General features: G+C 48.2%; 1 protein-coding gene across 6 annotated transcripts in view; it reads right to left on the bottom strand.

Annotated features, from left to right (window-relative positions):
• Window positions 1-14,341, bottom strand: part of PPP4R1 (protein phosphatase 4 regulatory subunit 1) — a 79,034-nt gene that overhangs the window by 43,981 nt on the left and 20,712 nt on the right. For 3 of the 6 annotated variants that reach the window (XM_058676839.1, XM_058676841.1, XM_058676837.1), the window contains exon 3: window positions 363-447. In XM_058676839.1, coding sequence (XP_058532822.1) covers window positions 363-421 — 59 coding nt within the window. In that variant the 5' untranslated portion in view covers window positions 422-447. Of the gene's footprint in view, window positions 1-362; window positions 499-14,341 lie in introns of those variants that run through there. The other 3 variants (XM_058676840.1, XM_058676836.1, XM_058676842.1) reach the window with 2 other exon arrangements.

Below are 14,341 nucleotides of genomic sequence, written 5' to 3'. Positions count from 1 at the left end.
CCAGCTGCTGGTCACTGCGTCTCCACGCCCACGCGAACCACTCAGCTCACAGCAGGCATGCGGCATCACCTAAGGGGAGAGTCACAGACTTTCCATTCAGCAAGTTACACAAATTTCAAAATCAGGCCTAATGGGAAAAAAATGGATTTTTTTCCCTTTTGCCAAAAAGCAAAGGAATAGTGCTATTGTATACAAGCACCAAGGGGCAAAAAACTCAAACAGTTCATGCCATGATTATCAAAACTTGGCAGTTTGGACTGCGTATTAGTATCTACCTTGAACTGGATAATTTTATTTTTTCCTAAAGAAATGAATTAAGCCTCCCCTCCCCAGCCACACAGATGAACGGAACACGCACATACCTGTTAAACACGTTCTCACTTGCAGCATACTTGTCCAGTCTCCCCAGCGGCGTCAACATTTCATCTTGTGAGACAAAGTCCAGGGCTGAAGGTACAATAATCACATCAGACTCTGAGCTGTAGTCATCCACACCAACTAGCAGAGACATCAGAAATACTCCTTACACCACTTTGAAACCACCAAGCACCCCGTGCCTATCCGGAACAGTACAAAGATCTGCAAGACAGTTTTAAACTTGCCCAGAGCCAGGACAATTGCAGGGTGCGGCCTGTCCCTTCGCTACAGAAGAGCCCTAAATGCCTCTTACAGCCCAACGGTCAGCGGCTACAGAAATCCTGGATGCAGGGAAGCAGGGTGTCAGTCAGTCAGAGCATTAACAACTTAGGAATAGATGCGCACAACATCAGGCACGGAAACAGTTAACTGTTCATTGCAGAAGATAAATTTAACACAACCAGTAAGTTTCACTTAAGAAAATAAAGCTGGGCCCGGCAGCGCGGCCTAGTGGCTAAAGTCCTCGCCTGGAATGCCCCGGGATCCCATATGGGCGCCGGTTCTAATCCTGGCAGCTCCACTTCCCATCCAGCTCCCTGCTTGTGGCCTGGGAAAGCAGTCGAGGATGGCCCAATGCATTGGAACCCTGCACCCGCATGGGAGACCCGGAGGAGGTTCCTGGTTCCCGGCTTCGCATCTGCACGCATCGGCCCGTTGCGGCTCACTGTGGAGTGAATCATCGGACGGAAGATCTTCCTCTCTGTCTCTCCTCCTCTCTGTATATCTGGCTGTAATAAAATGAATAAATCTTTAAAAAAAAAAAAAGAAAAGAAAGCTAAACACCATTAGCTTATTTGCATGCACTAAACAAGTATTTATTAAATACACTTGTGCTAAGTAGGCTAAACACTGTGGGAAAAACAATGAAATACTAATGACTCCGCCTTCCAAGAGCTACCATTCTATCAAGCAAACAATCTCAAAATGACCTCTGTAACAGGTACATACAAACGACAGACAAGAAATCCACTCGAGTCGCATGCAGGAGGAACCCAGGCAGGACGGACAGCTACCCAGAGCTCTGAAGGCTGTGTGGACGGCTAAGGGAAGCGAGGACCACCTGAAAGGGGCCTGCTGATTATGACAAGGGCACCAGCACCATCTAAAAAGAGACATCTTCCGCTCCATGAGTGGAGACGCCAAACCTCCCTGCATGAAGAGGGGGTGGAACACACAAGCAGTGAACGCTGGGCAGGCAGTGTGGCAGAGTGGGTCAAGCTGTCCCTGGCAGCATATGGGTGCTGGGTCAAGCCCCATCTGCCGAGGAAAGCAGTGGTGGATGACCCAAGTGCTAGGGGTCTCTGCACTCACATGGGAGGCCCAGGGGAGAATCCTGGCTGCAGAATACCCCAGTTCCAGCCACTGCAGCCATTTGGGGAGTGAACCAGCAGGTCACGCTCATGTTCTTTCCCTCCCTCCGTCCCCTCTTCCTATTCCTTCTGCCCACTTCTCTTCAACTCTGCTTTTCAAACAAATTATATATATAGATATATTTTTAAAATTATGCCATAAACACGACACAGCTTTCCCAGAACTGCAGCACAAATAACAAGCCGACTCAATCTACTAACCAGGACATACAAGATAAAATTAACTTAATGGTATAAAAACACATACATGAAAGTAGTGAACAAATAAATACATTGAAGTTCTAGGAAAAAAAGGATATAACTGGAGCAAAAATTAGCAGGTTGGAGGAAAACAGAATGCAGAGCTAAGGTAAATGATGAGACAAATAAATAGTAAGGAATTTAAGGCCTTGTCTAAAGTTCCGAGAGCTTCCAAACAAACAGCTCATATTTTTACGTCCCAAGACTTCTGACTCCATTCCGCTTAACTGATTTATTTCTCCACATAGCACCTGTTACCACACGAAGCTATCAGCTGCTCTCACTTTGTCATTCTCTTTACAGTAAGTAGGATTAGAAGTAGAGCCTGGACTTGAACCCGGCGACTCCTATATGGGATGCAGGTGTCCCAACAGTGTCCTTTATTTAAGAAAAAAATCCATTTTATTTTCATGTAGTTGGAAACAGAGAAAACTGAGACAAAGGGCAGAGATCTTCCATCTGCTGATTCATCCCTCAAATGCCCACAGCAGCTGGGACCAGACCGAAGCCAGCAGCCTAGAACTCCACTCTGGTCTCTCGTATAGGTGGTAGGGCCCAAGCACTACAATTAGCACCTGCCGCCTTCTGGGCGTGCACAGCAGAACCAGGCTAGAACCAGGCACTCGACTAGAGCACAAGGGGTCCCAAGCAGTGACTTACCCACTGTGCCAAATGTCTACCCCCAAAGAGACAGTGGATAAGAAATCTTTTTACTTCCAATGTTAATACTATTACAAAGAAGGTGCAATGGGGCCAGGGTGGTTGTATATTACGCTAATCCTCCACCCTGTGCACTGGCACCCCATATGGGCACTGGTTCATATCCCAATCGGTATACTTCCCATCCAACTCCCTGCTTGTGGCCTGGGAAAGCAGCATTCTTGGGAGTGGGAAACCCAGAAGCAGCTCCTGGCTGCCAGCTTCACATTAGCTCAGATCTGGCCATTGCGGCTGTTTAGAGAGTGAAACAGTACATGGAAGATCTCTCTCTCTACCTATTATCTCTCCTTCTCTCTCTGCAAAATCTTCCTTTTAAATAAAAATAAATTTAATAAAAAAAAACATGTAAAGCATACCACAGATGCCCTAAATCTCATGGCATAGGTCCTAGGACCCTCCTCCTAGTGGGTGTTGGGTCCATGAGCCCGGGGGTGTGGTTCCAGCAGGGCCTGGGTCGCTTGGCCCAGGTCCATGAGCTCACCTAGGAGAACTGGTCCTCCTCAGTGTAGAGGATGGAGTGCTGGACATCAGACCATGGTGCACATGGAGGACATGGTAGCTCACTGGGGCCTGCAGATGACATCTGGTACCATAGCAGAGAATGGAGAACAGAACATATGGACAACTACCCCAGCCAAACAATGACAGCAAATGTCTGGGTGATTGGAGACTATAAGGTCGATGGTGTCAGCCAATGCACGCTGGAAGGGGTTCCTCATCCATACATCGGTGAGATGGACAGCATTTTGAAACTATTGCATCCACCTGGGCAGACCATTAGGAACATGTACCACTGTGACCCTGGGTTGATATGGTGCGACCTTTCCCCGTCCTCAGGTACTGGGGTGGTGGGGAGGCTGGGTATGGCCTATGCCCTTATCTCTCCCCCCCAGAAATGGGAAGAAGAAATAGAAAGCTTGGAAACAATGATCACACCCGCTTCTCTCTAACCCCACATGCTTCCCACCCTGATTGACTATGTAAACGTCATCTCTCTCTCACACACACACACACACACACACACACACACACACACACACGAGATACTTAAAATAAAACAAAATGAACACCAGCTGTAGGTAACCGTCTAGTCTGCTTTGTACCTAGGCAAGTGTTACACTGCTGTAAGAAAAACACCCAATAGCTGGCATGCATTCTGGATCTGATTAATGCCTAATCTGTGTTAACTATACTAGTCTAGTTTTCTATTCCATTTTCTTAAAAACATACTGGAAATTCTGGGCACATGGCTACAGAAGGCAGGAAATGTTAAGCTGAGACATGCTGTCCCAGGCCCCCAGGCACACTGCAGGTCGTCATGCAGTGTGGGGGCTACAGAATGCCCAGGGAAGAGTGCCAAGGGATATGATGGAGTGGTGGCTCCCCTAGGGCATGCTGGAAACATAAGGGTGACTTCTGGGGGCATCCACGTACCAGGCCACTGTGTTCACAGGTAGGCAAGGAGGCTGAGACAGAGTGGCTTAGAGAAGGGGAAGTAGAGGGCATGCAGAGGACAGGCCAAGGCACCTACCCACACAGGAGACCTAGCTTCAGGCTAAGCAGCATCGCCTACCACCCACTGGTGTGCACAGAAACTGGAGCTGGAGGTCGCGCCTGGCTGGGCTAGGTCACAGCATCACCTGCCACAGGTGTCAGGGCAGGAGGTGGTCCACATCAGACTGGGTCACAGGACCCACCGGAACACAAGAAAATCAGATCTTGAGGCAGATTCTGTAGCAGACTTGGAAGCTTGCCTCTGTGGGAATGCAGCACCCACTGGTTTGCACATGAGCTGGGGGTGGTGACATGCCGAGCCAAGCTGGACCACAGAACACACCAACACTTAATGGGAGCCTGAAGTTGGGAGGAGGCCAGGTTGGGCCAGGCCACAGCATCCACCAGCACAGGCAAAGGCCAGGGCAGACCATACCAAGCAGGGCCAATGGCACAGGTGAGATTCAGGGCTGGGAGCAAGCGAACCAGGGTTGAGGGTGGACTATGCTGGGCTCAGCTGGGCTAGGCAAAGCAGTAGCACCCATCAGTATGCATGTGGGCTGGGTCTGAAGGCAGCCATACCAGGCTAGGTCTAAGTATCTGGTGGTGCTCACAAGAGCCCGAATGGGCGCAAATAGATGGCACCAACTCAAATTCACTTAAGAGCAGCTTCTGGGGGTGGGCCAGCTAGGCTAGACTGTAGAACCCTCCAGCAAGAGCCGGAACAGCTGCAGGCTAGTCGGGCAGAGCCACAGCCATCCACCAGGCAAACACAAGATCCAAGGCTGGGAACAGTTCTGGTAGGGCAACTTGGGGAACTCACCTAATAGGCTGCCGCTCATGCTAATAAGCATGAGACCAGGGGCTAGGGATAGGACAAACCAGGCCAGGCTGCAGTACCCATTAACAAGGAACGGGTCTGGGAGCGAGCTGGGCTGGGCCAGTGCACAGCACACATGGGCACAAGTGAGAGCTGGGAAAAGGTGCAGGACAGGTCGGATTGGGCTGCAACACTCACAAGTTCACATGAGGGCCAGGGCTAAAAGTGGGCCAGGCTGGGCTAGGCTGATGCACCCACTGGCAAGACCTGAGACTGGGAGTGGGCTGTGCTGAACCAGGCTGCAACCCCTGCCAGCAAATGCCAAGACTCAAAACAAGCCATACAAGACTGGATGCAGCATCTGTCGGCAAGCCCAAGACTCAGGGCTGGGAGTAGGCTAGGTAGCCAATCTTCAAGGACTCCTCTGCTAGGCAGCCATTTTCACTAGTGAACATGAGAACCGGGACTGGAGGTGGACCAGTCTGGGCAGGACTGTAGCACCCACTGGCATGCAAGAGAACCAAAATGAGTGCAGGCCAGCCGGGCTAGGCCAAAGCACCTGTTGGCAAGTGCTGGGACTGCATGTGAATTAGGCTGGACCACAGTAACCCCTGGCAGGTGCCAAGATCCAGGGTTGGGAGCAGGCCTGGTAGGGAAACTGTGGGCACTCCTTTGCTACGCTGCAGCTCCTACCAGTAAGTATGTGAACCAGGGCTGGGGTTGGACCATGCTGGACAAGGTGGCAGCATGTATCAGTTCACGTGTGGACTAGGTCTGGGAGACCAGGCTAAGTTAAGCTACAGCATCCGTGCGCGACAGCCAGATGCAAATCAGACCAGGTCAATAGGGATGCTGCGTGCCTCATCAGAGAATGAAAGCAGAACAGATGAACAACGCTCCTAGCCAGGCTTTGCATCATGTGTCTGGATCTGTGGATACACTAAGCCAATAGACCCTGGAAAGATTTTCTCAACCCAGGTGCAATGAAGCTGACAATGTCTCAGAACTATTAAGACCACTCAAGTACAACCTTGGAACATTCTTCCCCACATCAAAGTCTCTAAGGTGTCATCAAATGACCATCCCTCATGCAAGGGTGCTGATGCAGTTTGACAGCAAGGGAGCAACTCCTTCCCCTTACTACCACCACCCCAGCCCTGGACACAGGAGAAGAAAAAGAAAAAAACAGAACTGAAATATTGGTCCAACCCACCTTCCTCCATACATTGACTCTCCCCACCCTGATCAGAAGCCCACATAGGCATGCATCCCTCTCAACTATGTGAACAATATTAAAATTTGTTTTAATTGCTAGGAAAGAAACGAAACAATTTCTGTATTTAAAAAATATCTAAACAGGCTCTTCTACTTCTGACAAAGATGGAACAGCAAAAGCCCTCACACCTTAGTTGATTTTAAAAAAAAGTGAACCTAATGCTTTCACAGATTTGACAGGAGGTAGTGAAGAACAGAGGGAACAAACCAGACAAGCCCTGTGTTACTCAGGCTCACTGCCTGGAGAGACCCCCGAGGGTCCGCAAACCTCAGCGCAGGCTGCCTGAGCTTCAAGATTCTGAAGGCCACAGCGCCTGCAGAAGGAACAGTTTCACAGAAAGAGCAGCTGAGAGCTGCAAATGGTGCCCGTCCTTCAATATTCTTAGGAGAATACTGGAATAATAAACACACAGCAGTTATCTGGGACTAAGAACTACCTGCTGAGATCTACCTGAGAAGATGAGGTAGACCAATGCCTACAGATCAGCAATACTTCATGTCACCGCCAACCCAAATGGAAAACAACCCAATACACAGAGCGACAGGCAGGGTACTCACAAGGGTATTGCCTCAGAAGTGTCAATAATTAGTCCTGCATTAAGGCTGCTCTGGCTTGGCCCAGCAAAACTTAAATGCAAACCTCGAGGGCCTGGCACAACAGTGCAGTGGTTAAAGTTCTCGCCTTGCACGCGCCAGGATGCCATATGGGCGCTGGTTCTAATTCCGGCAGCTCCACTTCCCATCCAGCTCCCTGCTTGTGGCCTGGGAAAGCAGTCGAGGACGGCCCAATGCATTGGGACCCTGCACCCGCGTGTGGGAGACCTGGAGGTTCCAGGCTCCTGGCTCTGGATTGGCGCGCACCGGCCATTGCACTCACTTGGGGAGTGAATCATCGGACGGAAGATCTTCTTCTCTGTCTCTCCTCCTCTCTGTATATCTGCCTTTCCAATAAAAATAAATAAATAAATCTTAAAAAGCAACAACAACAGCAACAACAAAAAGCAAACCTCAAAAGGTACAGACTGTGTTCAACTAATTTACCTGTGTCCCAGAAATATAAATAACAAAATATAAAATGATGAATACAAACAATATAAATGATAAAATAATATAAAACACCCAGTGAGGCAGGACTTAATGCTTCGGATGCCTGCACCCCACACTGGCGAGGACTGGACCTCCAATCACAGGCAGGCAGGCAAAGCTCCTGGCTCCTGGTTGCTGTGGGGATTTGGGGAATGAATCTGCAAGTCAAAGATATCTCTGTCACTCTGGATTTTAAGCAGATGAAAATAAGTGCTTTAGAAACCTACAGGGTAAACTCCACCATGTCTGGTATCCAATAAAAATTAATAACCATGCAAAAAGCAGAGAAATACAAACTATAAAGGGAAATACAACAGCAGAAACACAGCCAGAACTAATAAAGATGACAAAATAAGGATACTGAAAGTTATTGTAACTGTATTCCAAACATAGAAAACAAAAAGTGTGAGCATGTAAGAAGAGACATGGAGATATTCTAGCAGATCCAAACTGATCTTCTAGAAATGAAAAACAATCAGATGAAAAATACACTGGATGAAATTAACAGCAAAATTCAGTCACAAAGCAGGACATGCAGGTGGCTCAGTGGTGGTCTCCTGGGGCGCCTGAATCCCCTATCAGAGTGTCTGGTTTGAGCCCAGCTAATGAGCTTCTGCTTCAGTTTCCTGTTAATACGCACCCTGGGAGGCAGCTCAAGCACCACTAGCCGTGCTACAGCAGAGACCCAGAAGCAGCTCTGCTCCTGGTTGCAGCCTGGCCTAGCCACAGCCACTATGGGCAGCCGAGGAATAACCAGTGAACACAGCATGTCTCTCCATTTGTCTCTTTCAAATAAGATGAAAAATCAATAATTTTTTTTAAAACATGACAGAAGAAAACATCAATGATATCGGAGGGAAGACATGCCATGAGAAAAAACTTTTCTAAGTGAAACAAACAAAACCACTGGGGACCCGGGAGAACAGCATCAATTAGCTGTAGCAAAACTTCAAATTCCCTAACATTTTGCATGGAAAACATTTTTCAAAATCTGGTAAAGGTAAAAGTAAAAGTAAGCGATCCACCCACAGAGTCAAGGATTGGATAACTCTCATGAGCAAGCAAAACAGATCACGATAGAGTAATCAAACATCTTACAGGGAAAAGTCAACTTTCACTTGGACCTTGCTTCAAGCATGCAGTCGCTGCTCAGGAATGCCTGTCAGAGGCGAGGGGGAGCGTCGGCAGCCGTGAGAACCAGAGCAAGGGCCCACTCAACGGCCACGTCTCTGCAGGCTCTTCAAAAAGTGCACGTGAAACACACACTGAGAAATAGCTATGCACAGATGTAACATTTAGTTACAGCAAACTATGTTCACCTTCTAACTCCATTTTTTCTATGAGCACCTGAAATACTCTTGTATGCTGAGGAGTATGAACAAGAGGTGAGGAAGCACCACTCTTTCCTTCCTCAGTCTCTGCCCACACTCTTCTCAAAGGACAAGCAGCTCTCCGCCAAGCTCAAATGACATATTTTTCTACCAACAAAACCCTTAAATACCAAGCACCTTATCTAGGCCTCAGCTACAGAAACAATGTTACAGTGGCGAAGGTGTTACAGTGAGCACAGGTCTAGGAACAGAGAGCCTAGATGTCCAGAACGTTCCAACAACTTGCCACATCGCAGTGACTCAAAAGGCAATCTTGTTGCCAGCCTTATGGTGGACTTTAATTACCAGAGGCTTGGGGCTGGCACTGGGGCGCAGTGTGGCAAGCCATGTTCTGTGACATCAACTTCCCATATCTGATCGCTGATTTGAACCCCAGCTGCTCTACTGATCTGGCTCCCTGCTAATGCACCTGGGAAAGATGCTGGGGCCTCCGTGACCCACGGCAGAGACCCAGCGGAGTTCCTGCCTCCTGCCACGGGCCCAGCTACGGAAATCATTTGGAATGAATCCGTGGAAGGAAGATCTTGCTCTGTATCTCCCTGTCACTTTGCCTCTCAAAGAAATCAAATATCCAGGAAAACATTGCCCATTATAATGTCATAGCACTGTGGGTGAAATTACAACCAACCTCTCCAAAATCACTTTGATAGATCCAAACGGACCTTATTAGACAAGAAAATAGGTGACACTCCTATTCCAGGAAAGCCCTGCTCTGTGCCTAGAACTGTGCTCTCGATGTAGTCAACATCTCTTCCAATAATTACAAGATGGAGACCCTCTGTGCAAAAACTACCGCGCCCGAGCCTCCCTGCACCCCACTGCAGCCTCGCCACCTCCAAGAACTCTTTGTGGCAGTAGCATCAAGAACCTGGGCACACTTTCTGGTCACAAAGGGGCACACAAAATGCTGGCAGACTTGGGAATACTGTCATTGCTCAGGAGAAGGAACAAACAAGGATTTAATGACAAGTCTGATTTTACAAGCTTTTTCTTTCACACTGAACTGAGAACCTAATCTTGCTATTCTCTAAAAAAATCATTTTTTTCATATACTCCTCAATAAGCTTACCTTGACAGCCTCACAAGCCTTCAAGACAAATGCAATGTGCCCTGTTTCAGTCTTGTCTCTTCTCAAACATCAACAGCAACCTGCTGCTATTCACAAGTCCCTTCTCACATCTGTTGTCTTACATTGCAGCAATACTAGCACCCAACTTCTCTAACACCTTCTTTTTCAAACTCTCAGGTTTTCTGGCAGTGTATAACCTTGAATATTTGCCCTCCTAGACTATTCTTGCTTTTTCTGATCTTCTCATGTTAGGCAGGCTCCCCATGCCTGCTCACTCGCTCTCTCTCTCACTAACTCACTAACCGTTGCCTAGTCCAAGGAGACCACCAAGGCCCACACCACCACACCTTCAAAAGAACACGCAGCATCTCATCACTGCCCAGTCCAGGCAGACCATGCGTGCTGGGGATCACCAAGGCCACACGAGCTGATAACACGCTGCTCGTTGCCCAGCATTTGATTCCCTGCCCTTCACAGCCAGGAATCAGTGCCCCTGGCTCTGCACTTCACAATAAACACTGGATTTTCCCCACACCATCCTTTTGTTAATGACGCAATGGCTTCCTTTGTGCGGGACAAATGCATCCAGTTTGGGGAATGTGTGGTAGCAAATACAACACACGGGTTCTGCTACACTTTGCATAGAGCAGCTAAGAACACATGACCAAATATGTGACTCACACTTCTAGGAATTTCGATCCGGAGAACAAGCCAGGAAGGTTTGCAACTAAGGCTTTTCCCTCTCAAAATTTCTCCTTTCTGATCCTATAACAAAGGATGTCTCTAAACTATCTCAAGGTTCCTAGGATGCATGCCCTAAAGCAAAACACCCATTAGTGGTGACAGAGTGGGAAAAGTTTCCTGAGAAACAAAGGAACCCTTGGAAATATGGATGCAAATAGCAAGACCAGCTCTCTAAGAACTGCAGTAAATAGTTTCACAAGTCAGGAGCTATCTGATCCTTTGCTTTACAAAGAAAACTGAAACACCAAAAGACCATGGCAAATCATTTTGGGCTTCTAGGACCTGAAAAGTTCAAGAAAACGAGCGGCATTGCTAACAAAACGCTTCCTATCCCCATCGATATATCAACAAGACTTCCAGGACTTACAGCCTTTTTTTTCTAACACTTATTTATTTTTATTGGAAAGGCAGATATACAGAGAGGAAGATCTTCCATCCAATGGTTCACTCCCCAAGCGGCCACAACGGCTGGAGTTGAGCCAAAGCCCAGTAGCTTCTTCCAGGTTTCCCATGAAGGTGCAGGGTCCCAAAGCATTGGGCCATGCTCTACTGCTTTCCCAGGCCACAAGCAGGGAGCTGGATGGGAAGCGGGGCTGCCGGGATTAGAACCGGCGCCCATATAGGATCCTGGTGCATTCAAGGCAAGGATTTTAACCACTATGTTATCGCACTGGGCCCAACTTACAGCCTTAAAATGAAAACTAGAAACTAATGTTGAATATTCTCATGTTAAGTAATAAATGTTATTAATTCATAAATACTAAAATTTTTTGTAGCTTTATTTTCATAAATACTAAAATTTTTACAAAATTTATTTAAAAGGCATAGTAACATATATAGAGGGAGAGACAAAGACATTAAATCTTTCATCCTCTGGTTCATTCCTGAAATAGCCACAATGGCCTGAGCTCTGCCAGGCGGACTGAGGAGCTTCACCCATGTTTCCCTGTGGGTGGTAGGAGCCCACGACCGGGGCCATCTGCCACTGCTGTCCCAGGAACATTAGCAGGGAGCTGGATTGGAAGTGCAGCTCCCCAAAACTCAAACTGGCGGCCTTATGGAGTACCAACGTTGTAGGCAGCGGCTTAACTCACTGTGTCATAACACTGACGCCATGTAAATTACTTTTTAAAGGTCTCATCTAAATCATTAAGGGTTACCATTTTGACAAAATTTTGGTTACTAATTATAATTTGTAAAATATCCTTGACTGACCAACTATTATTAACAATAAAGCAAATTCATAATAACGGAACTCACAATAAAGGAAAATATTAGCTTTGTGGCCATAAGAAATTAAATTTTATACACATACTTTCAATGCAAAGAAATATAATAGGGTAATCAAAACTATCAAGCATAAAAACTTACTACAGTCAAACTATGTACAAAATTGCAAGTGATCAGAAGAAAAAAACAGCTGGCACAGTGGCGTAACAGCTTAATCCTCCACCTGTGGCTTCCACATGCCATCTGTGTGCCAATTCTTGTCCCAGCTGCTCCATTTCTAACCCAGCTTCTTGTTTATCTGAAGAAGCAGTGGAGGATGGCCCACCTCCTCAGGACCCGGCACTCTGTGGGAGACCCAGAGAAAGCTTATAGCTCCTGGTTTCAGCCTGCTGCAGCCCTAGCTGCTGCAGGTGTCTGGGGAGTGACCCAGGACCGAAGAATTCTATCTCCGCCTCTCTCTAATTCTGCATGTCCAAAAAAAAAAAAAAATCTTAGAAAAGAAACTGCACCTTGCAAGAAAAAAACCAAAGCCCCTAGGCCCTGCAGCAGCTCATCCTCCCGGCCTACCAGCACTGCCTGCAGGCTGTGTAGTTTCACCGTCAATCAATCCTGCATACTTTGTGTCAGCCCTTAGACCCCCCTACTCCCTCCCTCTACCACCTGTGGGAGGACAGCAAAGGCAAGCAGGCCCACAGGAGAGGAAGCCCTCAGGAGATTAAAAAAAAAAAAGCCCACTCAGACACTGGCCAATATGTTTTCTCTCTCTCTCTCACCTTTCTGGTGCTGGAGAGTGAGTCCCTCCCACTACAGTGTGTAAGGGTACCCAGCACCTGCACCCGTGCCGTGAGGCACCCAGGGGTACCCAGCACCTGCACCCGTGCCGTGAGGCACCCAGGGGTACCCAGCACCTGCACCCGTGCCGTGAGGCACCCAGGGGCACCCAGCACCTGTACCTGTGCCATGAGGCACCCAGGGGTCTGTCCATTTCCATCTACTGTGAACTTGCAACTTGCTACACCTGCTTAATTTCTATTTCATTCGCACCTTTTCTAAGTTTCCATCCCCTACTTCCTGTTCCTAAAACATAACTGTTCCATCATTTAATTTGTGGCCATCACTAATGAAGTATCTGGCCCGTAATAGCGAGTGTCTCAACCTTTGCTTCCCCAGTGGCTGGTTCCTCAGTGCCCCCAGGCCTTGCTCACAGAAGTATGGTACTGTAGGTGATGGCCAAGGTGGTGATCCAGCAGGTGCTAGGAGCCTGGATTGCTTCTGCCCCAGCGGCATGGCAGTCCTGGCCCAAGGCTTCAGCACTCAGGCAGCAGGCCTCTCTGCTCCCGAAAGGCAAAGAACTCTGGTTACACTTGAGCCCTGGACTCCCCTGGTTGCCCCTGCCTTATCCACCTACAGGACTGGCTCCTTCTCGCTCACTCTAGGATTCTGTTCTGTCTAGCACCTGCTGCTTTGCTGCCACCCTCCACACCCTTGGAAATGCCCCCAAAAAACGAGCTTCTGCTATGTGACAACCCCCCATGTCTACTGCCAGGGCACTCCTGGACATGTTTAATGATGAAAAAAAAAAAAAGCAATACTGACCAAGCCAATAGTACCACACAGGCCATCAAGTGGTAAGGACTAGCAGGGTCAGACATAACCCCCACCCCTCCTCCAGGAGTCGTCCCAGGAGCCACATGCCTGCACAGTGGCACATGGACTGCACTCAGAAGATGCTGGGACCCCAGGTCAGTCTCCACTCTGATGAGGGACATTCACAGTGGTCCAGACTGCACAGGGTTCCAATCCAGTCCACCTCCCCCAAGAGGAGCACGAGGCTCCGGCCGCCCTCTTATCCTAGTTTCTCCCTCTCAAAGTCACAGACTCGCTCAATCATGGACAACACTTCATCCATTCTCACTGATTCACCGCTGGAATAACTTTGACAAAACTGGGATTTTTTTTTATCCCCATATTTACGTTTTTAACTTAATAGGCAAAGTCAGAGACAGAGAGAGTAAAAGGGAGGGAAGGAGGGAGTTCTCCCATCCGTTGGTGTACTCCCCAAACAGCTGTAACAGCCTGGGTTGGGCCAGGCCGACGCCAGGAGCCGAGTCTGGTCTCTCCCGTGGGTTCAAAGCTCCCAGGACATCAGCTGGGAGCTGGACTAAAGTAGAACACTCAGGACTCAAACTGGCACCTATACAGAATGCTGGCATCGCAGCAGCAGTTTAACTTAGTGTGCCATAAGAGTGCTGTCTCCCATACTTTCAAACTTTATCATGCTCCTCTGCTAAAAACCTGCCCAGCTAGCCTCTCATGGTCGAGCCTTCAGTCATCGTGATGCAGGTAACCTCTGTCCCCAAGGGAAGGGGCCAATGGTGATGAGGGACAATAAGCATACGTCTTTCTCATGACTGACCTAACCAGCAAGTGAAAGCTGGGGAGATTTCTACAGGACCCCAGTAAGCTTACTGAGGAGCCTGAGGGT

Source organism: Ochotona princeps, chromosome 18, assembly GCF_030435755.1.
Source record: "Ochotona princeps isolate mOchPri1 chromosome 18, mOchPri1.hap1, whole genome shotgun sequence".
NCBI lineage: Eukaryota > Metazoa > Chordata > Mammalia > Lagomorpha > Ochotonidae > Ochotona > Ochotona princeps.
The sequence above is the reverse complement of the archived record's forward strand: the minus strand, read 5'-3'. Positions and strand labels throughout refer to the sequence as shown.